Source organism: Sturnira hondurensis, unplaced genomic scaffold (genome assembly GCF_014824575.4).
Source record: "Sturnira hondurensis isolate 20B ecotype Veracruz unplaced genomic scaffold, ASM1482457v3 Scaffold0022707, whole genome shotgun sequence".
Classification (NCBI taxonomy): Eukaryota; Metazoa; Chordata; class Mammalia; order Chiroptera; family Phyllostomidae; genus Sturnira; species Sturnira hondurensis.
Genome location: NW_028095338.1, coordinates 1,790,637 through 1,817,374, shown reverse-complemented (window position 1 = coordinate 1,817,374; position 26,738 = coordinate 1,790,637). Strand labels below are relative to the sequence as shown.

Sequence of the window (26,738 nt, the reverse complement as noted above, 5' to 3'; positions counted from 1 at the left end):
AAGTCAAAACTTGTTGCTCATGTATTAAAAGAAATAGGAATCATTTTAGTCTGGTAGTTCAATTACATAACAATAATTCTGAATTTTACTTTTGAACTAACATCTTAAATAACTTCAGTATATTAATTTGGTAAAACCAGCAACCTTAGCAAACATATCCCCAAATTTCAGTGGAACAATACAGTAAAGGTTTATTTCTTCTTCAGTGAAAGTCTAATGCAGATTTTCCTAGTAGGTGGGCAGCATTTCTCTATGTGGTGATTCAGGCAGTTAGCTCTTTTCACTTGGCATTAGGCTTTCCCCTGGGCCCTAGAAGTCTCAGCATTCAGCTCAAGTTCAGGAACCCATAAGCTGGAGACTGTATATATGCTGCTTAACTGTTCTGGCCTGAAAATAATGAAATACTTTGGCCCACAGTTCATTGACCAGAACGTGTCACATGGACCCACTTAGATACAAACAGGAGCAGGCTAGGAAATGCTATTCCTACCTGGGCAGATGCTTCCCAGAGACAAATATACAAAAGAAAGGGAAATATAATTTTTGTAATGGAAAGCAAGTTGTTTTTTGCCCACGTTTTTCTTCTTCTTCTTTATTCGTTTCTTTATAAGCAGAGGACATTGTCAGCATCCAGGAAATGCTTGAAAATGTATATTTCAAGTAAAAGGTAATCTTATGCAAATCTAATATAATTAGTTTGGGCAGTCTAACAAAATCTAAAAAAAGGCAGGAGCAGATAGTAGGACTTGTGAAAAGAATGTTGCATAAAAACATAATTTGGCTATTTCAGCAGGACAGGTATGAGGACATAACCAGTCTCCAATTAACATGTTGTCTAGTTTTCAAACTAGACCCTTGCAGTAGGGCCCAGTTTTAAGAAGACATGTCTGTGTTGCAGCCATATGGAACCATACCCACGTACTGTAGTTACCTGATGATAATGTGTTGTAAAGTGATTATGATTCATAACCTTTTTTCCCACACATACCTCAGCTGGGAGGTGTCTCAGACTTATAGCGGACTGAAGGGTGTGTCTCCAAGGTGTGCCTTTATTTTCTATCTGTATCATGCAAGTTTTATATGGTGTTGACATTTTAAGCATTCTGATCTTGGTTCAAAGGTATTTTTCCTTAACTTGAAAACTGAGTCCAAACACTGGTGGAAACAGTGTCTCTTATTTTCAACCTGTGGGAGGGACCATCATCATGGTCTCAGAAGAGAGCGTCCCTGGCCATGGTTTCCTGGTCTTTCTTCAAACAGGCCCCCTTCCTCACCCACAGGTCTTAGCACTCCTGCCTGGCTTTGTGCCATCTGGCCAGGGACCAGTTTCCTAAATCTGCCTTAAACTAGCTCTGCTCATGCTCAGCAGGCTGTTCTCAACAACCCCTTCCTGAGATGATGCAGTGCCTCTTAGAGCTCATATTTTTGATAGTTCTATTAGACTCTAGCTTTATTGAGGGCAAGGACCATCTTCACCCCTGCCCCTCCCGCACACATAAATTACCTACCTCAGTGTCTGGCTTATAAAAGAACAATTCATATTTATTACATGTACTGTCTAATTACCACTCACCATACTATCTTGGGTTCTGAATTGGCAGCAGAATCTTGGAGCCAGTGGTAGCCTCCCAGAGCCAGTGGGACATACCCTACATGATCTCCTTTCAGGCTAGGAGGCCCCTAAAAGGCTCACCTGCCTTCTACAGTAAGTTCCTACTTTCTTCAGGCCAAACTGTTCAAGTCATAGCCCAACACTATCAGTCAATTCCTAAAACATATTTGCAAGTTTGAGCGTTAATGTAATCCCTGTCCCCCAAAACACTCCTGGCTGTATGTCCTAGCTTCTTAAATTTTTTATTAGGCCTTTTACTAGGCTCATGTTCCCACTGAGGAAACAGGAAAAAGTTGATACTGAAGGCATTTGGAAATAAAACAGGAAGGATGGAGGGTGAGAAATTTATTTAGCTCTCTTCATTATTCCAAAAGAAACTCTAGCCTCCTTGCCAGTCCTTGGTGAAGACAGGTTGGTCTGAGAGAGGGGCTGTGCACAAGGAGACCCACTCTCCATTCTGTGAAATGGCAGGTAGGCCAGAAATGTGCCTTTAGGCCACCAACACACTTTACTCTGTGCCTTGAATTCTCTTTATGCTCCTTCCAACTGGAGGGACCAGTGTGTGGATCCTCATAGGGCTTCAAGGCCCTGTAAGTACGGGTAGCATCAATTGGTGCCTGCAAACTGGAAAGAGCAAGGAAGAAAAGTGTGTCACAAGCCCCCAACCAGTGGCTCTGAGTTCAAACAGGGAAACGGCGACCTTCTCCGGTGTTTCCCCGCCCCCTCACTTCTCCCTGGAGATCCACAGGGTCTCAGAGTGCCCTGGTGACTCAGAGTTGTCCGGGATCCTTTGGACTCACGTCCCCAAACCTCCTGGGATAGCCCGACCCCGCACCCGGTAGCGCTCCGCGCATTCCACTACGTTCCCAGCCCGCGACTCTCCGGAGCAGACCCTTCCTCGGAAGGTATGGAGACAAGGGTAGGAAACAGTAAGCACCACATCGCCCGCAAAAAAAGTCCCAATAGCTAAAACAACTCTACCCCCATCACAGGCAGAGCCCGGCTCCCCAAGGTAAGTTGTTTATTCGTCGACGTTTTGGCGATCCTCCTTGGACAGCTGCGGCAGCGACAGCAACTGCGGCTCGGGCCTCGGAACTCCCCACACTCTTCCTTCCTCCGCCCTTTCTAGGTCTCCTGTCACCACACCCTTCCCCTCCTCTCCTGGCCTCCACCTTTCTTGCCTTCCTGCCGGCCACGCACACACTCGGAGACACCCTCTACACTTCGCTACTCACACTGAGGGTAACCCAGCCAACAGGCACGGTTACAGAAGCGGCGCGAGTGTGTGCGCGGGGTCTAGAGGAGGAAGCCAAATGGGGCCATGGTGGCCTGGTAGAGGCCCTCTCCTCCCAGCTGCGACCCCGGCCCACTGTCCTTCCGTAATCCCGGTCTGCCAGCAACAGTGACACCTGAGCAGAGACTAGGCGGTGGAGGCGCGAGGCCCGCCGGACTAGCTGCTGCGAGAAAACAGAGAGGGGGGCGGGTCCGCGAGGTGCAGCGGGAGGCGGGCGGAACCAGGGGGGCCGCCACCTGACAAGTGACACGTACACCAGCCAATAAGTGCCCGCAACTCCGACGTCGGCGGGGAGCCGGAGGCGGGCTCAGCGGGGAGGAGGAGACTGACCTGGCGCTGGAGGCGGGGACCGGGAGGAGGAAGGGGAGGAGGCGGAGGGGGAGGCGGGCGCGGTGGCGGCGGCTGTGGCAGCGGCGGCGGCGGAGGAGGAGGGTAGCTTACGCCTGGGACTGTGTCTGCCGAGCTCCGCGGCTCTGCCTGTGTGAGTGAAGGAGCGGTGTGGAGAGGCAGAGGCGAGCGGCGGCGGGACATCTCCGGCGGCCGCGGACCTGCGGCGGCGCTCCGTGTGGGGAATCAGCGGCAGCGGCAGGGGCAGCGGCGGCGGCAGCGGCAGCGGCAAAGCAACGGCGGGCGCCTCTCCGCCGCCGGGGACGCCGAGGCGCGGTTGGTGGCACTGACATCGGCGGCCCTGCCTCTCCTCCCTCGCCCCCGGCCCTCCCCATGTGATCGGTCTTAATCCCGGCAGTGTGCGCGCGTGGGGCTCCATTCCGCGGTGCCTGGTCTCCCTGCCAGGGTGGGTGCTCGTGTGTGCGCTTCTCCTCCCCATCCCCCTTCCCCAAGAATAAAAGAAGAACCTAGAGGCGTGCTTGGAAAATAAATAAATAACAGTCACACACGCGTGCCCGGAGCAGAGTCGGCGGGGCTGGCGGCGGCGGCGGAGGAGGAGTGAAGGCGGCGGAGGAGGAGGAGGAAGAGGGACACGCGGAGAAGGCAGTAACTTTAAAGCCAGCTCAGAAACCAGACCTCCAACTGAGCGGTTTGCAGCGCGGCGGCGGCGGCGCTGAGTGTCTGGCCCGCCGGTCCGGTCGGGGTGTGCAGTAGGACGGACGAACAGCGCGTCGCTGTCCCCCGGCGGCTGGAGATGTCCGAGCCCAAGGCAATTGATCCCAAGTTGTCGACGACCGACAGGGTGGTAAAAGGTAAGCTGCTCGTCGCTGTCGCCCGGGTTCTTCGTGTGCCGCAAGCACCCGGGCGGCTGGCCTCCCCTCCCCCGCCCCGGGTTCTCTCCCGGCTCCTGCCACAGACCTTCGAGGATATTGTGCAACCCTCGCCCCCCTCCCTCGGGTGCCCTTCCCCCACGCCTCCCACCCAAGTCTACTTGGGGATTTTTTATTTACAGGGGCGTCAGTTGGCAAATGGCTGAGCCTTGGAGAGGCGGCTGCGGGGGTGGCGGTGGCGGGAGGGGGCACCCGGGGGGGTGGTTGCTGGCAGGGTGTAGCTGCTGTGACAGAAATAGGAAGTGGGTGGCTGTTCACTGGCTTGCATGGGATCGGGTTTATGGTTTTCTTTTGCACAGGAAGGGGTGATTTATGGCTTTTAAAAAATTAATATGGCATTTTTATGTGGCCGTGGCTTTCCACCGACTGCCGGGCTCAGGCAGGGTTTTCTCCGCGCTCTATTGCAGCAATTCCCTCCGTGCTCCCCCTCCCCCTGGAAGGGCCTGCACAGGACTCGCGAGAGAGAGGGAGAGCGTGGTGGGAGCCCGGCGCTGCCTTCAGCTTGGGGCGGGGGCGGCCTCAGGCTGTGGGGGTGGCGGAGGGGACGCGCGGGGGCGCAGGAGGCTGGGAACGACCTTAGAGCCCTGCCGCCGCCCCGGGATTCCCCTGCAGGCCCTAGAGAAAGGAGGACTCCAAAAGCAGTTCTCCAACCTCCCTTGCCCCCTCCAGCCTTCCCCCACGGACCTGTCATTGCTCTTGAACGATTCTCCTCTGGAGCACACCTCCCCCGGGGTGAACTCGCCTTGCTCTCTTCCTCCGTGCCTCTGTCACCCCCTGTCAAATGGGCTATTCGATTATCCCACAGCCCTACATTTTATTCTCTTGGTGGGGATGGCTTTGGGTTTTTGGCAAAGAGAAGCTGGGATGCATGGGGTGAGGAAGGGGAGAGGCAGTGGTCTCCTGTATCGCACAGGGGAATCCGCTGTCCTTGTATTCCGTGGTGGAGTGGGGGAAGAACTATCCTAGGAATCCTGGAAGGATGAGGCAACAGAGCAGATCCGCCAGGATTAAGTAGTATCCATAATTCCTGGGGTCAGAATGTAGAGCAAAGCAGGGTTGGGCGTGGGCTAAGCGCAGAGCAGGCCTCTGAAATTGAAAACAACGCTGGCTGGTGGGGAGAGAGAGAGAGAGAGAGCTAGTGAGTGTGTGTGTGCGTGCTTGTGGTGTAAAACAGAGATAGGATCTTATGTGGCCAAAGCTTGCAAATAGAGTGCAAGGCAGTAAAGTCATTTGCATCATGAGCCCTTAGGTGAAGTAACCCAGCAGCCTAAGGACCATGATAACAGAAGTCATTGGGGCTTCAGAACTGTTCATTGCTTCAGTTCTTAAAGTTTTGTCTGTGTATTCTCTTGATGATGGGGGAAATTGTGGTCTCCTTTAATAAGAAAAACAGAATAAAATACCTCTTGGTTTTATTGGAATCGTTCCTACTTCAGAGCAGTATTCATAGACCCATCAAAATGAGAAAATATCTGCAAAAATGACTGGGAATGGGGACTACAGATGCATGGCTATTTCTGCAGGCTTGGGTCCTTCTGTAAATAGTCAACTCAATTTCATTAAAAAAAAACTGTTAGTATTAAGGCTTTTTGTTGACACTTAAAGATAATTAAAACCTTTGGCTAAAATATCAGAATAACATATCTCCCCAATATGTGAAGTTTAGTTATAACTCCAATCTGTATATTGATTATTTGTTTTCAAAACAATATAAAGCTTGCAATTCAAATGATAGCAGTGAATGGGCCAGCAATTAAAAAGAAACACTTACGTGCACACATGTAAGATTACACCCCGTTTTAAATTACTAGGTATGGATTCTAAATGTACATGTAAAATTGTCATCAAGTGAAGAATGTAAAAATGATTGTTCATACATTCAGGCTTGTTGTCTTCACCAGTGAATGTGAAAGAGTCCATTCAACCATTCCATGGCTGTTTTGTCTTACCTTTTTTTTCAATGCTGTATAATGTATATTATTATAAATGGAGCTTTCCATAATAAATACACACATCAACCCATAATTCTAAAAATTGTGTTTACATATTATTGCATAACTGAAATGCAAATGTGGGTAATAGACTCAAAGTAGCAAAAGTTAACTTTACATTTGTTTTGATAGGGTTCTCAATGTGAAATTTTGAGTGTGAAATTTATTTATAGAAAAAAGTTTTCTTGGCGAATCCTGATTTTTAAGATGGACACACCACTGCTAATTTCTCTTATCCATTGTTGGTTTAAAAGGCATATCAAATGTTGGATTCAACATTTTGTCATACATAGGGTTTTTATGAATAATTATTTGAGATGATAATCAATTTTGATGATCAGTATATTATAAAATAGTTTCCCTTGAATATGTATACACATGTTTAGTGAGTACAAAGTACATGTAGAATGAATGGAAAACATTACCAAACAGTTTTATATATTAATAAAAATGAGATAAGTGTACAAAACCATGCCTTCACTCTAAATTTTGCTAGGACTTCATCTCAGTGCTCTAAAATTGGCTTGTTCTTTAATGCAGGGAAGGGATTATTGTGGAGGAAATTTCTGTGCTCCCTAAGCTTTCCTCTTACCAAGTACAGTTAGAGGTATTTGCTTACAAACAGAAATAAGAGGTATTCGGATTATTATTACCATGGCATGCAATGGCGTTTGTTTACAGTTACCTTCAGGAGTATGCTCTGGTTTTTGTTGTATAACAAATTGTTACTTACTTACAAATAAAGCTGTGCTTGTCTTATGGTTGTGTTTGTAGTAATATGACTTTCTTGACTTGTACTTCCAGAATGCAACTTTAGAACGGTAGGTTGAGTTTAAGTTTCAACTAGCTAATTTTTTCCGGTTTGCAGTACCTTTTGGAGTGTGTTCAGAGACCCTGATCATTTTCTAAGCCTCAGAAATGAAAGGAAATGAATGGCAGCACTGGAGAGGAAAAGCATTCATTTAGATTATCTCAGGAAAAGTTATTTCATTTAGCAAAACTAGCACTGTTTCATTTTGACTCTTCTTGGATAAAAACAGTGGAAAGTATAAAATTCAGAGAAAACATTTTCATAATGCCATTTGTTGGAAATCAGAATAATTTCATCCCTTGCTTTACATTTTTTTTTTATAAAAGAAGCATTGCATAATGTAAAGCAAAGATGAAGGGCAATGCATAGAAGACTATTCCCCTCTCCCTGACCCCTGCAACACACTCAACAGCTTGGTTTTCCTCTGTAGTGATGCTCCACGGGCCTTTTTTCAAACTTTGGCTTCTCTTCATTTCTCCCTGCCTGTTCCTGCCTTTAAATTCCTACTGGCTGTAGAACTTTGCTACATGACAGTTAAATACTTGGAGGAAATTAAACTGTATGTGGTGAGTGAGTGCGCTCCCTTGTTCCGTAATTGCCCTTCGCTCTGTTCCCATCTTCAGGGATTCTGTAATGGTTCTGGTACCTTCACCTGAGCCGTTTTTAATGGTAGAAATTCCAGATATCATGGCAGGTTGTTGAAGGGTGAATCTCTGGAAAGAGTTTTAGCAAGTTTCTCAAAACTCTAGGTAGGGCACTTTGTGCTTTGTGTCAGATTCCTTTTGCCTGTGGGGAATCCAAAAAAAGGGAGCTTGTCTTTCTGTGTATCGTCAGCTATATACTTTTAGTGTAGACAAAGTGTATGTAGGCAAGTCCTAGAAAGGTATCTAAGATCATATAAGCAAGAAAATGGTAGCTGGGTAAAATATTGAATAAGGATTCAAACCACCAGTTTTCTAGCTGAATAAGACTGGGGACACTACTTAAAAAGAAAACAGAAATATGCCAGTTCTTTGCAGTTGTCAAGAAGAGCTTATTGGGAATTTATTTTACTAACTTTGTTACCATAGGCTGAGTTATTCTATGTATATGGTTTTCCATTTGCGTGTAGTAAAACCTCATTAATTCAGGGTTATTAATTGAAACTTACTATGATTAAATGTCTGGTGGCTGAAGATTATATAAGCAGTTGATATGAAGAAAGGGGTCTGCCAATCTAATTATACTATAAACAACATGATTGGGGCATGGTTAATATTCTTGATAACAAATTCTTTTCAGGTCTTAGTGAATAGCTTGCAAATTCTGTTAATTACAAGTCAGATCGATTCATTGATTACTATAAAGTAAATATAACACGAGTGCATTGTTTTTAAAACATTCTGTAAACGTAAGGCTTAAGGCAACAGTTGAGACTGGGATTTTGGGAAATTCCAATGATTCTAAAAAGGCATCAATTAGAATTAACATTTAAAAAATAATAGTTTTTGGAAATTGTGGGAAAGAAACATGGTTCTTTAAATGAGCAATCTATTTTAAGATAGCCGGTTAAAATATGAAAAAGAAACACCTTAGAAACTAGTTAGAAATTTAGTCTAACACTTGTTTATATTAGTTTAAAAAATGCTTTTATACCTGTCTGGCAGGGGAGGTACCATGATCACGAAGGTGGTTTTCCCAGGGCCAGGCTTACCCGTTGCACTCCGGAGGTGCTGACCCCTGCAATTTCCCCCGGTGGGGGAAACTCAACTGCGCAATCTGTGGTAGTGTGGGACTGCATTCACACTCTCCCCTGGAAAAAAATATGCTTTTAAAAATCTGTTTCTCTGTTTTTACTTGTAATTTTAGAGATGAAAGATGAAAAGTTACACATTTATAACTTTTAAAATGTCCTCATAATGCTTTTCCTTATTTATTTTTTTTTGTGTTAGCCCTGTATAAAGTTGAAACTAATTATGAAGCCAAATACACAGAATCCAGTTAAAGTGGCCTGATTGGAAAACAGCATTTTTCTAGACATATTATTGTCTCTTTGGCAAACCAAGTTAAATTGCCATTTTGAAAGTTTTGTTAAGCCCTAGCTGGCGTAGCTCAGTGGATTGAGCACAGGCCTGCGAACCAGAGGATCGAGGTTTGATTCCCAGTCAGGGCACATGCCTGGGTTGCAGGCCAGGTCCCTGCAGGCCAACTCCCAGCAGGGGACGCAGGAAAGGCAACCATACATCGATGTCTCTCTCCCTGTCTCCTTCCCCTCTAAAGATAAATAAATAAATAAATTAAAAAAAAAAAAGAAAGTTTTGTTAAGATATTGGATACTTTCAGGACATTAAAGAATGATAATGATTCATAATATGGAACTTTGATAAATACTAAAAAATCATTTTGTCAGTTTTTTCAGCAATATTTTGGGTAGCGTTGTCTTGCTATTCAAAAGGGATATAGTGAGATTTTCAATTACAACTTTCTATAATTCCATTGATACATATTATAATGTCACTGGCTGCTTTCCTCATACGTAAAAGGGCAATAGTTGTACTCACCTTCACTCGTGAGGATCATCAGGTGGGATTTGAGGACCTGAGTGGTTACATTTGGGCCACTTGCCTGGGGATGGCAGTTCAGTCACTGCTGACACAGAGTTATGGATGACAATGTGCTAATGTATTTTCAGGGTCACTCGTGAATAGTCAGACCATTAATGTTAAAACCCATGAATAGCTGGGGTCTATAATAGTATGTGGTGACACTGGTTTTATAATTGAAATGGAGACAGAATATCTAGAAGGGTTGGTCACAGGTGGCACTAGATGGTAGGTAAGTGTAAGCAAATTTTTCAGCAGAGGTAGCTCTCTGGATTTGTAATTGTCACTCCTTTTGCTATATTTAAGATTACCACTTTTTTCTGTGACTTTTGCTTTACTGAACTACTAGCTATTATATATGTGAAATACTTTTATTAGGAGAAGAAACTTATATCTCTGTATTTAGCAGAAATACAAATTTTGAAGATAAATGTTATAACCTGGTTTGATCTTGGCATGACGTTCACTAAAGGAAAACTGTTAATCATTGTCTTCTACTCAGGTAAATATATACACAGAAGTAGAAATAGCATACTTTCCTTATAAGGAGTTGTTATTTACTATAATTTTGAAGGGTGTTACTGTAAGTCTTTGTCATTATCTATAGTGACCCATACTGTTACTCCGGTTTGAGGATTTTGTTAACTTCTAGCAAAAGTTAAAGCAAACATTTTAGCCAATGCTTCTTAAATTCCTTCCTTCCTTCCTTCCTTCCTTATTTATTTATTTATTGGAAGGAGGCTGCAGAGAGAGAGGGAGAAAGAAAAAAACATTGATTTGTGGTTCTACTTATTTATGCACTTATTGGTTGATTCTTGTATGTACCCTGCACAGGGATTGAACCTGCCACTTGGTGTATTAGAATGATGCTCTAACCAACCCAGCTACCCAGTCAGAGTCCACTCCTTTTTAAAAATAGTCATGAGGTAGGAATGATGTAAGCACTGATACAATTTCAGTTTTTAAATTAAATCTTTAGTAGTCTTGACATTTTCAGCCCATTTTATTCTGTAATATTTTCATCTCCTGTATTCATACAGGCTGTATCATTGCTAAGCCATCATTTATATTTCATATAAGAAGTCAAATAAAACACTTTATATCTACATAGGTGTTCTGCATAATGTCTTAAATAGATGAGCTATCAACCTGATATTTAAGACCTGTTGCTAGGAGCTCAAATTCATTTTATAAATGTACACTCAGTTAGCTGAAGTCTTAGATGTTAAAAAAATAGAAACCCTGACTGAAGAAGTAGTAATCACATATTAAAATGCTGCATTTTTGGAATTAGATGGATTCTTACTGAGACTGTCAGAGAAAGGAATGGAATTTTGTGGGTTTTTTCTTTTTATTCCCCTAATCCGTGCTTTTGCCTCACAACAAACTATATTATAACTATTTTAAAACATGGTCTATCTGACTTTCTATGAACTTCTGTCTCCTGCAACTGGAAATTCTGCAGATGCTAGCTAAGAGCAAAACAAACAAGTAGATATCAGAGATTTATGTTAATAGCTGCCTTCAGATGATGACATACCACCTCAGGTATGTATCAATTTCAGGCACTTTCTCCAATTATGAAACTAGAAGAATGGTGGTCGGTGTTCAAAGAGAAAGTTTTATTTGAGCTAAATTTAAAGAATTCAATCATGTGTACAATTCAAATATTTAGAGTCTCTTAACTGTACAGCCCCAATTTTCATTTCTGAGGGGAGGAGCTGCTACTTCTGATACAAAATGTTCAGTTGTGTCTCTGTAACATTAGAATGTTTTGGAAATTCTCGTATGTCAGTGTCTAATCTTTGTCTCCCAGGTTGCTGCATATACTTGGAAGTTACATCATAATTTTTGTTAATATGCATATTCAAAATTTTCATTTGGGAAATATGGTTATTGGACCGGTGGTGCCAGCGCAGTGCCTTATTATGCACTAAATACACTCTTACTGAGTGATCTGGGCATTGCAGAATTCTCATGTGCCCCTGAAGTAGTAAGTGGAGAAGAATTATGTTTATTTTGAACGTACTAAGGTCTGGTTCTTTGTGAACAGTTCTATGTGGCAACTGTCTAGTTAATTGTTTCCTTCTCCAGTCATATTAGGGGATGGAGTATGAGAAGGAGACATCAAAAAGGTGACACAGTTAGATTGAGAGCAGTGTTGTTATTTGGTCATTGAGACTGGCTTTGTGCCAGCTGAATTTAAAGGGCTTTTCAGCTTAGCATATTAGCTTCAACCTTAAAGCTTTCTTTCAATTTTGTTGTATTTTCCCTTAAGTTGATCAGTTTTTGACAAGTAGAAAAGATATGTTAATCACTCACTGTTTGATTTATTGGGTGACTAGACTAATGCATTTTAATTATTGTCCATACTTGGACTTGAAGAGAAAATGACCTGGCAAATTTCATGAAAAAAAACAAACAAACCAAAACAAATAAAATCCTCTTTTTTGTTTATATCTCAGCTTATCATTTTCTATAATGCTTTTGTAATCCAGAAATGCAGCCTCAACCAACATAGCCCCCTGGCCCCCAAAACATCATTAGATGCTATCCGGTGGGAAGATACATGGGCTAAGAGAAGTTAAAAAAAGGGGGCACCAACTTTGCTGACTCCTTACATCACCTGAGTGGACTTTAAGCTGTCCCTTGACATTTGTTTTTAAACATTTTGTAAGCTATTCCATTTTATCAACTTAAAAGCACAATATGTTTTCTTAAAATGATGGAACCTGAGTCAGGACTTGAAGTTTGTGGTGGTGTTCTTGTTGTTATTACTGCTTTTCACAGAGGAATTACAAGTTTTTTATTACTAAATCTGACATTATTGTTCTGTTATGCATATTTGATGCTAATAAATTAAAGTACACAAGTATGTTCTCTGTGTGAGTCTGATTATTTTCATGGTAACAATTTTCATTATTTAATTCTCATTATTCAAGCAGTTCAAATGTCACCTCCTCTGGGACTCATATCTTGCCGTCTTCAATTGTAGTAAAGGGACTCAGTTTCTCATAGAAGATATCTTTTTTAAAAAAACATTTTATTTATTTTTAGAGAGAGGGGAAGGGAAGGAGAAAGAGTGGGAGAGAAACATCAATGTGTGGTTGCCTCTCATGTGTCCCCTACTGGGGACCTGGCCTGCAACCCAGGCATGTACCCTGACTGGGAATCAAACCGGCGACCCTTTGCTTCACAGGCCCGCGCTCAATCCTCTGAGCTACACCAACCAGGGCTCATAGAGGATATCTTGAATAGAAGATATCTTGAATAGAGCATGTTGCTTTGATTATTTGTTTACCTGTTTGCCTCTCCTTCCCAGTAAGGGGAGAACCCAGGAGAGTGGTTCCATTTATCTTTTTATCTTTAGCCCTAGCAGAGTGCCAACTAAGAAATAGGCATTTGATGCATGGTTGCTTAATAAAAAGAGGGACTTAAATTTCTTAATCACAGAGTTCTTTTCTAGTTTGAAATTTTGTAGAATTTAAATCATTGGCAGATCACAAAAATCTGATGAGTTTCTTGATTTGTAAGTGCCAATTCTATAGATGGTTTTTTTCACATGAGTCTTTTTTTAAAGATTTTATTTATTTATTTTCAGAGAGGGGAAGGGAGGGAGAAAGAGAGAGAGAGAAACATCAATATGTGGTTGCTTCTCATGTGGCCCCCACTGGGGACCTGGCCTGCAACCCAGGCATCTACCCTGACTGGAAATTGAACTGGTGACCCTGTGGTTTGCAGCCTGCACTCAATCCACTGGGCTACACAAGCCAGGCACATGAGTCTTGACATGCTTTGTTTCATGAATTGGAATTGTTTTTTGCCTAATAGCCAGCCTGTAGAAGCATACCTAGCCGGAGTGGCTTACTCAGGGAGTGCTTGGTTTTCAGTAGGTCAGTGTCAGTCAAAGGGTGTATGGGTCAATCGTCTCAAAGGTGAGCAATGGTTTTCTTCCTCAGAAAGACTTGTGATGATACCAGGTTGGGGGATAGCTATTGTAACAAGCATCTGAGAGGCCCACGCCGAATTTCACAATTACATAGCTTAGGAAAAATGTGCAAACGCAAAAGAATAAAAGTTAATACATCTGGGAATCAGAACAGAGATGTAAAGCATACTGCAGGCCCAGATATGAGGATGTCCATGTAATACGAATAAAAATATCTTGAGGCCCATGGCGTGAGTACAGGCTGCTTGGGAGTCAGTTTTCTGGGTGATGTGTCCACCTGGTGAATGAACGGTTTGAGAAAAGCCGTACCTGGGATGTCATCAACAGGGAGGCATATGGTGAGGCACCTTCTGTCAGCCCTATTCTCACAGAGGACCATGGGACCTGCACTGGCCCAGGCTTGGTCCTATGGCCCCCATTAAAGCAGGCCATCCAGGGCTTTCCAAGCTCTGGTTTGTGAGCCAGTATTTAATCTGTCACCGCAGTACAGAGATACTTTCGAGGAATTAAAGGCCAGGGAAAGTCTAGTTTCATAAAATCATCTTATTGTCAATTTCTGTTAATTTGCATTCAGCAGTCCGGAAGGAATCTCTGTGTAGCCCTGATCTACGGTCATAGTTCTACTCGAGTACTTGGTCTCCTTTCACATGCATTTCCAGAAATGGTTGTGAGAAATTTGGCTTATGTCAAAAAAAAAAGAAAGAAAGAAAGAAAGAAAGAAAAGAAAGAAAGAAAGAAAGAACCCCAACCAAAGTGATAAAAGGACTTCAGATTGCAACAACTGAGAGATTATTGTCTTGAAAAAGTTGAGTGGTGATTTAACTGGATTTCAAATATTAAGTCTTTCACAGTGCATTACACCTAGGTGTCCATCACCGCTGTCAACTGAATAAGAAAAAACACTATTTGGACGCATCAAGGATTTAGGTTATTTTTTTTTTTAATCAGTGAAGGACATTTAACACTGGCATGAATTGTGGGGATCTTCTGAATGGAGAGAATAAACAATCCTCATTTATTTGGGTAGTAGATGTGATCTTAATCCAAAATCACAAAATTCTGAAGCTGGAAGAAACCTTGGAAATTTGTCTCCTCATCTGGCCTGGAGTCAGTCCTCCAGTTATGTACTGGGGAGAGGAAGTAGGGATACCAAGGGAATGTTTTATTTCTTAACACTTGCTCATGTCTCAGCCTAAGCAAAACAAATAAATTAAACTCTTAGAATTGGAAGGTGCACCAGAAGTCTAGCTCAGGCCCTACCCAGTGTGGAATTTCTGTTCCCCTCCCTGATGGATGGCAATCCTATTGCTGCGTTAACACATTTAGTGGGAAGAAGCTCCCACTTCCTAAGACTTCCTGCTTTATCCTGGCCTTTCCTGTTTGCCAGACTGTTTCTTCATGCTTTACCTCCATGTGATGCTCTGAAGTACACATTTATTGTTCCTACCATTGCCCTATAGAGTTCCATAAAATGAGCTTTGTGTCTTCCACAAGAAAGCTTTTAAAATAGTAACAACAGCTTTGATGTTTTCAAGTGTTCTAGCTATTCCCCACATGCCATGGTTTCTGGGTCATTTGCCATCCCCGCAGCCTTCCCTTAGCACCATGTCACGTTGTTAGGGTGTCTTGAAAAATGGAGAAGTGAGCAGGGGTTTATCTTGACTTGCTTTCTTCTGTGGAACCTTTAGCACCTTGGGCTTGGGTGCTTCAGTACCCTTGCTTTGCCGCTCTGTGTCCTGTGCTAACCTTTAAACTTCACGGAACTCGAGTCCTTCACTGGTGCGCCCAATCTAGGATTCTTCCCACAATGTCCTTTGGTTGGATGAGGACTGTCACTGTGTGATGCGTTTACTCTTCATACCCTTCCTATTGCAGTCCTTTTCAGTTGTGTTTTCTCTTTCCTCTATACCTTTAAGGTGTCTCATACCTCATCTGCTTTATATGTAGGCGCTTTCCAGAAAACCTGGGTAGCAGATGCATTTTAACAGTGATTTTCTAGAGGAGTTGCTTTCATTTTTCTTGCCTTTATTTGTAATACAGGCAAATAATAGAGACAGCACGATAGCATGACACCATGGTGGTGGTGGTAGCAGGGTAATTGAAGACAGCCCGATTCCTTTGTTTACCTTCCAGATCACACCATGAAGGCTGCTCAGCATCCCTCTTGACCAGAGCTGAACCTGGTCTTCTGCCTGCTCTTACTTCTGGCACCCAGTCCTCGAAGGTTGTTGATACACAGCTCCTAGGGCCATTGAATTTGGCTAACCCAGTGAGTTCAGCTGTAATTTGATAACAAGCTTAAGTTTCACTGAGGCCTAAAAGAGGTCAGTGGCTTCCAACTGTGGTGTCACAACACATTTCTGTGTTACACTCAGCTGTGAGGCATTAACAGCTACTGAGAACAATGTACAGAAGTTTGCAAATGACTTACTTTAAAATGTCTACGTGTAAACTGGGGTGCATTCAGGCTTACCCATAAAATTGTACTTTCACTCGCGTTCTCATGCAAGTTTCTCCTGCAGGGGAGAAAGGAATGGAGTTGCAGCTGTCACCGCGGGCATTTCGCATGACTTGGGGTCTTCTAGATCTTACCCATGTGCCCTTAATCATAGTGGAAATTATACATTCTTGTAATCTGTGACAGTGTTCGCCTTATTCCTATTCCACGCTGAGCATTTTGAGGATAGCTTATTAGAATCTGGATTCACTCATGTTAGTGTTTTGTGCAAGTGAATGTGATAGGCATCTTGAGGAGAAAAGGCTGAGATTTAGGATTAGAGAATACACTTATGCCGGTGAGATTTGTGGATTGAATAGGTCATGCAACATGTTAAGTGAGCACTCCTGGGAAATTTCAAAGTACCCCCATGACACCTTCTGTTCTCGAAAATCTTCCAGGGGCCACGCTTGAAATTCGTTTTTTTTTTTAAGGGCAAGATTGGCCACCTTTGATAGAAGTTTCTAAATAAAGTAAATGACTTTCAAAAAAAAGTAACTCAGTGTAAATTACCACAGCTTTTTTATCCAGTCATATACTGATGGGCACTTGGACTGCTTCCAGATCTTGGCTATTGTAAATAGCGCTACAATGATCTGAGGGCTGCATGTATTCTTTCTAATTAGTGTTTTGGGGTTCTTTGGATATAGTCCCAGAAGTGGCATCACTGGGTTATAAGGCAGTTCCGTTTTTAATTTTTCAGGTAACTCCACACTGCCTACCATGTGGCTGCACTAACCTGTGTTCCCACCAGTATTGCATGAGGGTTCCTTTTTCTTCACATCTTTGCCAATGCTTGTTTGTTGATTTATTGATGGTAGCCATTCTGACAGGTGTGAGATGATATCTCATTGTGATTTTAATTTACATTTCTCTGGTGAGTGTGACATTGAGCACCTTTTCATAGGTCTCTTCACCATCTGTATGTCCTCTTTGGAGAAGTGACTATCCAGGTCCTTTGCCCATTTTTAATTGGATTGTTTGCTTTTTTGGTGTGGAGTTTTATGTTTTTTATAAAATTTAGGTATTAAACCCTTATGAGATGTATTGGCTAATATGTTCTGCCATTCAGTAAGTTGTCTTTTCATTTTGTTGATTGGTTTCCTTTGCTGTGCAAAAACTTTTAAATTTGATATAGTTTATTTCTTTATTTTTATTTTTTTGCTTTCCCTTGCCTGAGGAGATGTCAGAAAAAATATTGCCAAGAGAAAATGTCCCAAGATTTTATTGCCTGTGGTTTTTTTTGTTGTTGTTTTTGGAGTTTTGTGGTTTTAGGTCTTAAATTTAAGTCTCTAACCTATTTCAAGTTTATTCTTGTGTATGACATAAGAAGGTGGTCTAATTTCATTTTTCTGCAGGTATCTGTCCAATTTTCTCTATCTGAAGAAAACCAAAACACTTATTGGAAAGAATATATTCACCCCTATGTTCATTGTAGCATTATTTACAGTAGCCAAGACCTAGAAAAAGCCCAAGTGCCTGTCAGTAGGTGAGTGGATAAAAAAGCTGTGGTACATTTATACAATGGACTATTAGCCATAAAAAAGAAGGAAATCTCACCTTTTGCAACAGCACGGATGGACCTGGAGAATATTATGTTAAGTGAAATAAGTCAGTCAGAGAAAGACAAGGACCATATGATTTCACTCAGATGTGGAGTCCAATGAACAAAATAAACTAACAGAATAGAAACAGACTCAGACAGAATACAGACTGCCAGCTGTCAGAAAGCAAGGGGGTTGGGGGCCAGGTGTAAAAGGGGAAAGGATTAAGCAAAGGAAAAACAACCTCAGACACAGACAACAGTGTGGTGATTACCAGAGGGACAGGGCGTGGGGGAGGTATGAGAGATCACAGCAGGGATAAATAGATACAAGGAGACTTTGGGTGGTGAACACACAGTTCAATATACAGATGATGTTTTATAAAATCGTATACCCAAAACCTACATAATTAACCAATATCACCCTAATAAATTTAATAAAAATAATTTAGTGAATTGGCTACATTTTAAAAAATTACACTCGAGGATATTTTAAAAAATGATTTTAGAGAGAGAGGAAGGGAGGGAGAATCATTGATGCAAGAGAGAGATGTTGATTTGTTTCCTTCTGTAAGCTCCCTAAACTGGAGACTGAGCCTGCAACCCAGGTAGGTGCCTTAATTGGGAATCAAAACTGCAGTCTTTTGGTTACCCTATGACCCACCAACCAAATGAGCCACACCGACCAGGGCTAACTGAATTATTCATTTTTCCTTTGGATGGAAATGAATCCAGGAAAAAAAAAACTATTTCAGAAACATTTTTGAGATTGAACTTTTGTGTCACTTTTAAAATCCATACCCCTTGTTTCTTACAAGTGTTACTCAATTTTCTGTACTTCTCCCCACAAGTATGGCATCATTGTAATATTCCAGTTGGTAAGGGTATTAAATAATCTGTCATTGAGATAAAATGGTTGTTGAAAAATATTTCCTTTACTTATCTGCTATTTATCCTTCTGCTCTCTTCATGAATGCCTCAGAGTTTTACCGCCAACTACTTGCCTGGCTCTGTGATTTGTTTTGGGGGCTTCAAATGAAAAAGGCACTTTCTAAGGATTATTGTCCAGCATGGGGGGTGGTGAAAGAAAATCACAGTATGTTATAATTATTTTAATAGCACAAGTTGTAACATGCTGGGGAGTACAGAAAAGGGGATAATTAACTGTCTTCACAGACTTAACTTTCATTATTTTTTGCAAAAGTAGTGGAACCAATATTTTTCTGTGTGAGGTGTATATATATATATATACATACATACACACACACATACACACACATATATATATATATACACCTCACACATACATACACATACATACACACACGTATATGTGTATATATATGTGCTCATACAAACACACATACACAAGATCTGTCTGGAAAAAGTCCAGCCATTGCTAATATAATGAGAATGGTTTGCATGACATCAATGTAACCTGGCAGCCAAGGATAGTGGACTGGAATGCACATGTGTGAACAATGGTGACTTCATTGTACTAGTCAGCAGGGGTGGTAGATACTTTCGAGTGAACATGTGTACTATGCGGCCCTCCTTTCAAAATTTGTGAGCTAATAGAGCACAAATCTGCACCAAATTTTACGTTAAGCTTGAACATTCCTCTGTGTGGCATCTGTTTGAATGATTCAGAAGGCTAAAGCCATAGACAACTGGTGATTGGCAGCTTCATCATGACAATGCATCTGCTCATGCATCATGTCTTCTGCAGAGTTTTTGGTGAGACATCAAATCGCTCAGGTGACTCAGCGCAACTACAGCTCACATTTGGCGCTTGTGACTTTTGGCTTTTCCCAGAACTAAAAAGAAATTGTAGTTCTGGGAGCTTTCTTTCAAAGTTCAGGCCTTTGAAAGAAATTGCAGACCATTGATGAGATTTAGGAGAATACAAAGGGGCAGCTGATGGTGATTGGGAGAACTGTGTGAGGTCCCAAGGTGCCTACTTGGAAGAGGCCTGAGGTGTGTCATTGTCCTATGTACAGTGTTTCTTATATCTTCTTCAATAAATGTCTCTATTGTACATACTACATGGCTGGATACTTTCTGGACTCGTGTGTGTGTGTGTTTAGGATGTGGGTTTATTTTTAGATGAAGGTGGAATAAAAAATGCTGCAAAAGGAGAGATGGGCATTTTTACCTGGAATTCTGTGGTTATACTTCATCTGTGAGCCAGGTATATAGAATCAATCATGCACTCTTGAGGGTGGAAGGGGCTTTGAAAGCCAGGCAGTTTAACTAGCCTCCAGAAATGTTAAGTGGGTAAAAAGCTTTCCTCTGCCCCTGCCCACTAGTATTTGTAGGAATCCAGAGGAAGCACGCTATTAGGGAAAGAACACTGGTTTACAGTTTGACAAAACTTGCATTTAAATCTTGCTCTCTCTGTGTGCCAGCTGAGTGTTCATAGGAAGTCATGAAGCCACCCTGAACCCACTTTTCTTACCGAAAAGTGGAAATGATCATTAGTGGTATCATTGCAAGGTTCTTGTAACTATGAGAGGGGTTGTTAGCCATGACAGGGCTAAAAAAGAGCCTTCTGTCATGTTGGGTATTGTTATTTTATTGCTGGACATCTTTTTTGGAAGTGTAGCTTTCTGCTTCTAAAAGTAACCTGCATTAAAGTATAATACTCCCTCATCCTACACATGAGTCTAGATTCCTACACAGTCAGATTCCATTATGGCTTGGGGCCCTCTCATTCTTCTCAGACAGTGACAGCTTGGCAAAAGTCACTAGTGACTGTCTACTTACTGGTTTCTATGATATTGGACATGAAGGGTTACCTCTTTGTTCTTGAAAACGTTGTCCTCATTGGCTTTCTTGGATTTCCTCTTTCTCTGATTTTTTTTTTTGACAGCCCCTCTTGACTGAGTCCTATATGTTGGTGTTCGTTTATCCCTTTACAAGTTTGTCCAGACAATTTTATCTCCTTATACTCAGAGGATTGACTATTGCTTATAGGCTAATGATAAGCACATCTGTATTTGCAACCTAGTCTTTTTTCCTAGAGTTTTCCCTTGAACCTTGTATATGACAGTTGCTGTGAGTAGGTATGGAAGGGCTAGAGGGGGGTATTTGTTCTCCCGTGTGTCCTGTCATGGGTGATGTTGCCGCCATTGGTGAAGTTGATTAGACCAGTTCAGTTCAGGTCTTTTAAATATGTGACCTAGGGCTGCAGTGGCCTCCCAACGTCAGTCTCTCTGCTTTCAAACTTGTTCCCTCTCCTACTGCAAGTTTCCTGTATTGTCACTAAAGTGATAACTTAAAAATGAATATCTGATTTATACTAACCCCATATTTGGTACTTGATCATTTTTACCAGCTGATTTGTGGGAACTCTATGTGTTGTTGAACTCAACCCTTACTGCATGACTTTTGAAAATAAAATACAGCGTACTTCACATTGTACTGAATTAAGTCTCTAACTTATTACAATGTAAGTTTTTAAGGGCATGGAGAACTTTTTTTTATTCATATGTGTATTCCAAATGCTTATCTGCGTTTGCTGTATATAAAGTTGGTTGAATCAGTGATACCTTTCACGGCTTTGTAGTTGCTTTACTACTGCTATGTGGAGCACTCTTGCTTATTATTACAAAAAATTGTCCTCTTTTGTGTAAAACTTATCTGATCCCCTCAGGCACAGCTGTCTGCAAGTACTCCACATACTTGGTGCACACAGTGTATCACAAACATTTGCAGCAAAATGTTCTCTTTAACTGTGAAGTCATCCAGGGCAAGGGCTCATCTGCTTCATCTCCCCAGTACTTAGCATGATGCCTGACACAAAATTAATCATGTTACCCCCACTCCCCAAGCCCCACCCGGCATCAAACAAGTTGACTGTAAAATATGTAGCTGTTCATCACAAAAGTATAATGATATTAATACTTGTTTCCCCCACTGGCATATACTTCTTATCAAAATTGAATTGCTTTTTCTAGTACCCTTGACGTGTGGAATACCTAATCTCATCCCTCTTACCTGGACTTTTCATGGAAACCTATAAGCCAGGTCTCCTTCGCTCTGGGTTTTGCAATTATTTTATACAATTCTAAGCACAAAACTTTAACACATTTTGATTTAATCATGTGTACCAAGTTCTCTGGTTCTAAGCTTATTTAGCTCTTTTGTTTAAACATCTGGATTTTTTTCTCTCTTCTTAATTATTTGCTCCAGTTTGTGTCCTTATTAGATCTGCGTAGGCCTTCACCTAAGCCTAGCAACCGAATGAATTTTCGGAGCCAGCCAATCTGGATGAGGAAGTTCATAATGCTTTAGTTTAGGTTCTGTGTATGTAACATGGGAAATAATCGTACTTGTCTTGGTAAGAAGCTAGTGGCTTCTATAGAAAGAAGGAGAGGTGCTTCAGTAATTGTCCTTAATCTCTTCCTTACATAATTAATGTATTTTTCTATAGCTGGACTTTGGAATGAGAAATTTTTAAAAAAGAGTCTAATGGTTTTGCGTATCCTGAGATTATTTTAAAGTTTGTCATTTCAGGGACTGGAAAATAGTTTTTTTAGGAATAATGATTAGAGAGTTGGTGTGTTTATTACTGGCAAATGTTTGGGACTCTGTTATTTCACACAATTATATTTGAAGGGAATACACTTAATTTGTCGGCTACTTTGCTTCTCTGTTGGATCTTGCTCAAAGTAGATAAGTAATAAAGTGCCTTTCTATGTTTTTTGAGCTTTCTTTTCTAAAAAGTTTAATGACATTAATATGTATGCCCTGCACATACACTAGCTAATTTTATCCTTCCAGTCACTCTGTGGCTAGGGGAGATTCAGCACCTCCTCAAGGTCACGTAACAAGCAAGTGGTGGAGCAGGTATTTGGACTTCAATCTTGACTCCAGATCCCGGATTTTTACCACCATAACGTTAAGTTGAAGTGCATACAGGACCAAACTCATTAGGGAGTATGTATTAACTGATAGAAAATAGACTTTATTAGGGATTTTTAATGTAAAATATTGGTGGTGTTGGGAGTTATTTTAGTGAGAACATAATTGGCCTTTTCTGTGGGAGGAAAAGCTAGCACTTTTGTGGAGAAGGTATTTCTGCTTCCTTTTTAGAAATAGGTAGCTGAGGCTTACAAGAAACTGGACAAGACTCTAAACCAGGCTTTACTTGGCCATTACTGACCTTATCATGGTATTATAAGACAGACTAATTTAAAACATAAAAAGTGCTTTATGAGTTACATAAACAAGGTATTTTTATTGGACCTCGAGTTTTTCCTCTAGGTTAAAACTGAAAAGAACAACCCTCCAAACTAGTACTAGCTGTTATATATACTGTTGGCCTTTGTTGTAGAGATTTTGCTTCTTTATATGCATTTTTATATTTTTGTCACTAAAGCAAATAAAGGAAGCCACACATAGCTAAAGTGAAAGCCACTTCAAGGAGACGTCACATGAAACATTTTGAGGAGGGAGTTATGTGGTTTTATTGTAATATGCAAACGTGAATTGTTTTAAGATCAGAATTTTTCATTTATAGTGGTAAATGAAAAATTCATAACTATTCTGTACTATGATAGTAGTTTAGGACCAGCCTAGTTGTACTTTCAAATAAATGTTGTAATTATTTAAAGGAAAGGAGTGATGATTCTGAATCAGAATTATAATGCTGTCTGAGGCAGGTGTTTAGAGAAACTTATTTCTTTTATTTATTTATTTAAATATATGTTATTGATTATGCTATTACAGTTGTCCCATCCCTCCCCCCATTGGTTCCCCTCCACCCTGCACACCCCCTCCCACCCGCATTCATGTCCATGGGTTGTACATAGAAGTTCTTTGGTTTCTCTATTTCTTAATACTGTTCCTAACCTCTCCCTGTCTATTTTCTACCTACCATTTATGCTATTTATTCCCTGTGCCTTCTTCCCCTTTCTCCCCTCCCCTTCCCTGCTAATAACCCTTAATGTGATCTCCATTTCTGTGATTCTGGTACTGTTCTAGTTGTTTGCTTAGTTTGTTTCTGTTTTTTTTTTTTTTAGGTTTGGTTGTTGATAGTTGCGTTTGTTGTCATTTTACTGTTCATATTTTTTCTCTTCTTTCTCTTAGATAAGTACCTTTTTCTTTATCCACACAATTGCTAAACACATTTCTGATCCAAATGATTCTGGTTTGACTGAGGAGACTGTGCTTGTGAAGTCGTTGCAGGTCAGGCTCAGGTGGAATGAAAGATTAGCACCCGCCTTGACTCCCCGAGTCTGTGAATTCAGAGCTCCAGTTTCGTGCTGGCGCCTGTGACTTTCCCTTCCTTCCTGGCAAATACTCTGTGTGGGGGGAAATGTCTTCCCTGCTGGAATCAGCTTGGGTNTTTTTTTTTTTTTTTTTTTAGGTTTGGTTGTTGATAGTTGCGTTTGTTGTCATTTTACTGTTCATATTTTTGCTCTTCTTTTTCTTAGATAGGTACCTTTTTCTTTATCCACACAATTGCTAAACACATTTCTGATCCAAATGATTCTCGTTTGACTGAGGAGACTGTGCTTGTGAAGTCGTTGCAGGTCAGGCTCAGGTGGAATGAAAGATTAGCACCCGCCTTGACTCCCCAGTCTGTGAATTCAGAGCTCCAGTTTCGTGCTGGCGCCTGTGACTTTCCCTTCCTTCCTGGCAAATACTCTGTGTGGGGGGAAATGTCTTCCCTGCTGGAATCAGCTTGGGTTCAGATTTTCCTTTCCTTTTTTTTCCTGTGACATTTTCATAAACCTTGGACTTAAAATATGCTCTTTGTGTGTGTGTGTGTGTGTGTGTGTGTGTGTGTGTAATGGTTGTTTAAAAGTGTTCTTTAACACTCAGAAGAAAAAATTGAATAACTTTAATTCTTAAGTAGGTGTACAACTAGGGTATTTTATTGACAGTTCTTATATTGTTAACTTGTGTATATTGAAATGTAAGTTATTTCATGGCCTGAAAAAACAGAATATACATTACAGCTTTCCTGCTGTGTGTGTTTATTTTGATCCTTGAGTGAGACCTTGTGTGAAATAAGCTTTACCTTTTAAGGAAATTGATACTGAGGTACAATTATGCCCAGTGTTTATTATTGTACACACAGATAATTTGAATGTTATTAGTGCAAAAAAAATGTCAGGTAAGCTTGTGTTAAAGTAGGAATATCTAAGTAAAATAGCTAGTGATGAATTATTTCATTCATTCCATATATGAACAATGTGAGAAATACATAAGAAACATGCTTGGATACAGCTGTTTAAAACGTGGCTTTAACTTGTCCTAAGAGTGAAATTGTACAATAGAATACTAGTGTGAAGAGTACGTCTTTTTGAGAATTCCCCTAGTGAATGCAACTTCTGAACTCACTTTACTGTTTTTGCTTTTTCTTGAACGAATGAGGGAGGCATGCCTATTTGTAGTTCATTCGGGGCTTTAGAATTTTTTTCTTGTGGAAGAGAGGCATGCCTCTGGAGTTACATTCGGTCACAACATTGGATTAAAATTCAGCTGGAATGGACATAAGTGAAATCCAGTATGCCATTACTCCTACAAATTATTTAAAACAAAAAAGGAAATGTGCATTAAGTTGTTTTCTGTGCATCCACTATTTTTACTATTTTCCCCCTTCATATGCTAAACTGTGTATTATGGGATTGTGCACTTCTGTGCAAGGTTTACAACTGTGAGGTTTTGTGAATGATTTGATTTTTTCTAGAAGGATGGAATTGTCTCCGATAATGTATATATTTAAATGATATGGCAGCTATATCATAATTACGTTATAGATAATAAAGGTGCCATCTGGTCTGGAACTTCTGTCTCCTTTAAAGAGATAGCACCAGAAATGATATTTTGCTTTTGACTATTTGGCATGTATTCAAATTTCCTGAACTGCCATCTCAGCTACTTTTTAGAGGTTTTCATTACTGGGGGGGATGAGCAGGAGGAAAGCCATTCCTTGTATAGTCAGGGTGATATAGTAGTGCGGGAGCTCGGAGTGGTGTTGTCTGCAGGCCACCCTTAATTGGTTTGTGTTGTCATGCAAGAAACTTTGTTTTATGCATTTAGCCCAGAACATGGCATTCTGGAAAGTTCATCGTATGCTGCTTGTTCTTATTTCTGATGGAATATCGTCTAGAATATTAAGGAGGAGGAAAGAGGAAGGACTGAACAGTGGGAGGACAGCACACCGTCTTCACTCTTCACAGACCCACCTGTTTCTGTTTTAGAAACATGCTGCCATTCTTCTTGCGCTCTTTAAATTGGGCCCATTTAGATTAAAATTAAATGTATCTTTAGGATGTGACTGCTTGGTTCCAGTTATTTTTAAAAATGCTATTTTTTAAAAATCTCTATGGTAATCCATCTGAGACGGTTAATATGGAAACGTGATTTACTGCAGAGTATTTTGTGGATCAGAGAGGGTAAATAATTTATTTATGATCAATAAAGCTGATATTCCTAAACAGAACATTTAACAATTATTTTGAAAAATTTCAAACACACGTAGAAGTTGAGAGGACAATTAACCCCATGTGCCTGTTCCACAGATTAATGATTGAGATATCCAGATTTCCCCGTTCACTTTATTCCTTCTTTTTTCCCTCCTTTCTCACCCTCCCACTCCCTCTCCCTGTCTCCTCCTCCTTTCCCCTCCTCTCCCCTTCTCTTTCCTTTTTTTCTTTCTTTTTTTCTCTTTTGCTTGCTGAAGTGTTTTAAAGCAGATCCCAGACATCAAGTTTTCAAATGTGCAATTTTTGACTTTGGGACAAACGTTTTATCTCTATATCAGATCCTCTTGGAAGAGAATGGCGTAATATGAAGACTGTGAACAAATAGAAACCATACTTTTTTAAGAGAACAAGTTTATGTGTCCATTCAGTTTGCCCTTCATTTATTAATAAATTAGCAGTGAAATAGCTAATACTTTCCGAGTGCTGATTCTAAGCTAGGAATAGCCATTCCTGCTTCCTGCCTCTTGGTTGGTGCAGTCCTCAATAACCCTGTGCTCAATAATCTCTTCTTGTGGGTTCAAGTTGCTTTTTAAACATAGGTATCTCTTTAAGTAAAAGTGAAATATTTTATACTGTACATTACCTTAAATAGTAATACCTTTTCCACCTCACATTTAATACTAATTATAATAGTACATTGACGAAGGTGTGTTGATGGTGACTGCTCAAAAATGTGGTCCA

General features: G+C 41.0%; 1 protein-coding gene, 1 long non-coding RNA gene and 1 other non-coding gene across 4 annotated transcripts in view; 2 read left to right on the top strand and 1 right to left on the bottom strand.

Annotated features, from left to right (window-relative positions):
* Window positions 1-1,837: 1,837 nt before the first annotated feature.
* LOC118979965 (uncharacterized) lies at window positions 1,838-3,088 on the bottom strand. The gene is made up of 2 exons (XR_005065025.1): window positions 2,848-3,088; window positions 1,838-2,236 (listed from the first exon to the last, which is right to left on the bottom strand). It is a non-coding gene; the product is annotated as an uncharacterized LOC118979965 (long non-coding RNA).
* Window positions 3,089-3,332: 244 nt separating this feature from the next.
* The window catches only part of PPP3CA (protein phosphatase 3 catalytic subunit alpha), a 306,638-nt gene continuing 283,232 nt past the window's right edge, over window positions 3,333-26,738 (top strand). The window contains exon 1 of one of the 2 annotated variants that reach the window (XM_037036241.1): window positions 3,333-4,105. In XM_037036241.1, the coding sequence (XP_036892136.1) occupies window positions 4,048-4,105 (58 nt within the window). In that variant the 5' untranslated portion in view covers window positions 3,333-4,047. The remainder of the gene's footprint in view (window positions 4,106-26,738) is intronic. The other variant, XM_037036242.1, reaches the window with a different exon arrangement.
* LOC118979977 (U1 spliceosomal RNA) lies at window positions 8,617-8,780 on the top strand. The gene has a single exon (XR_005065031.1). It is a non-coding gene; the product is annotated as a U1 spliceosomal RNA (small nuclear RNA).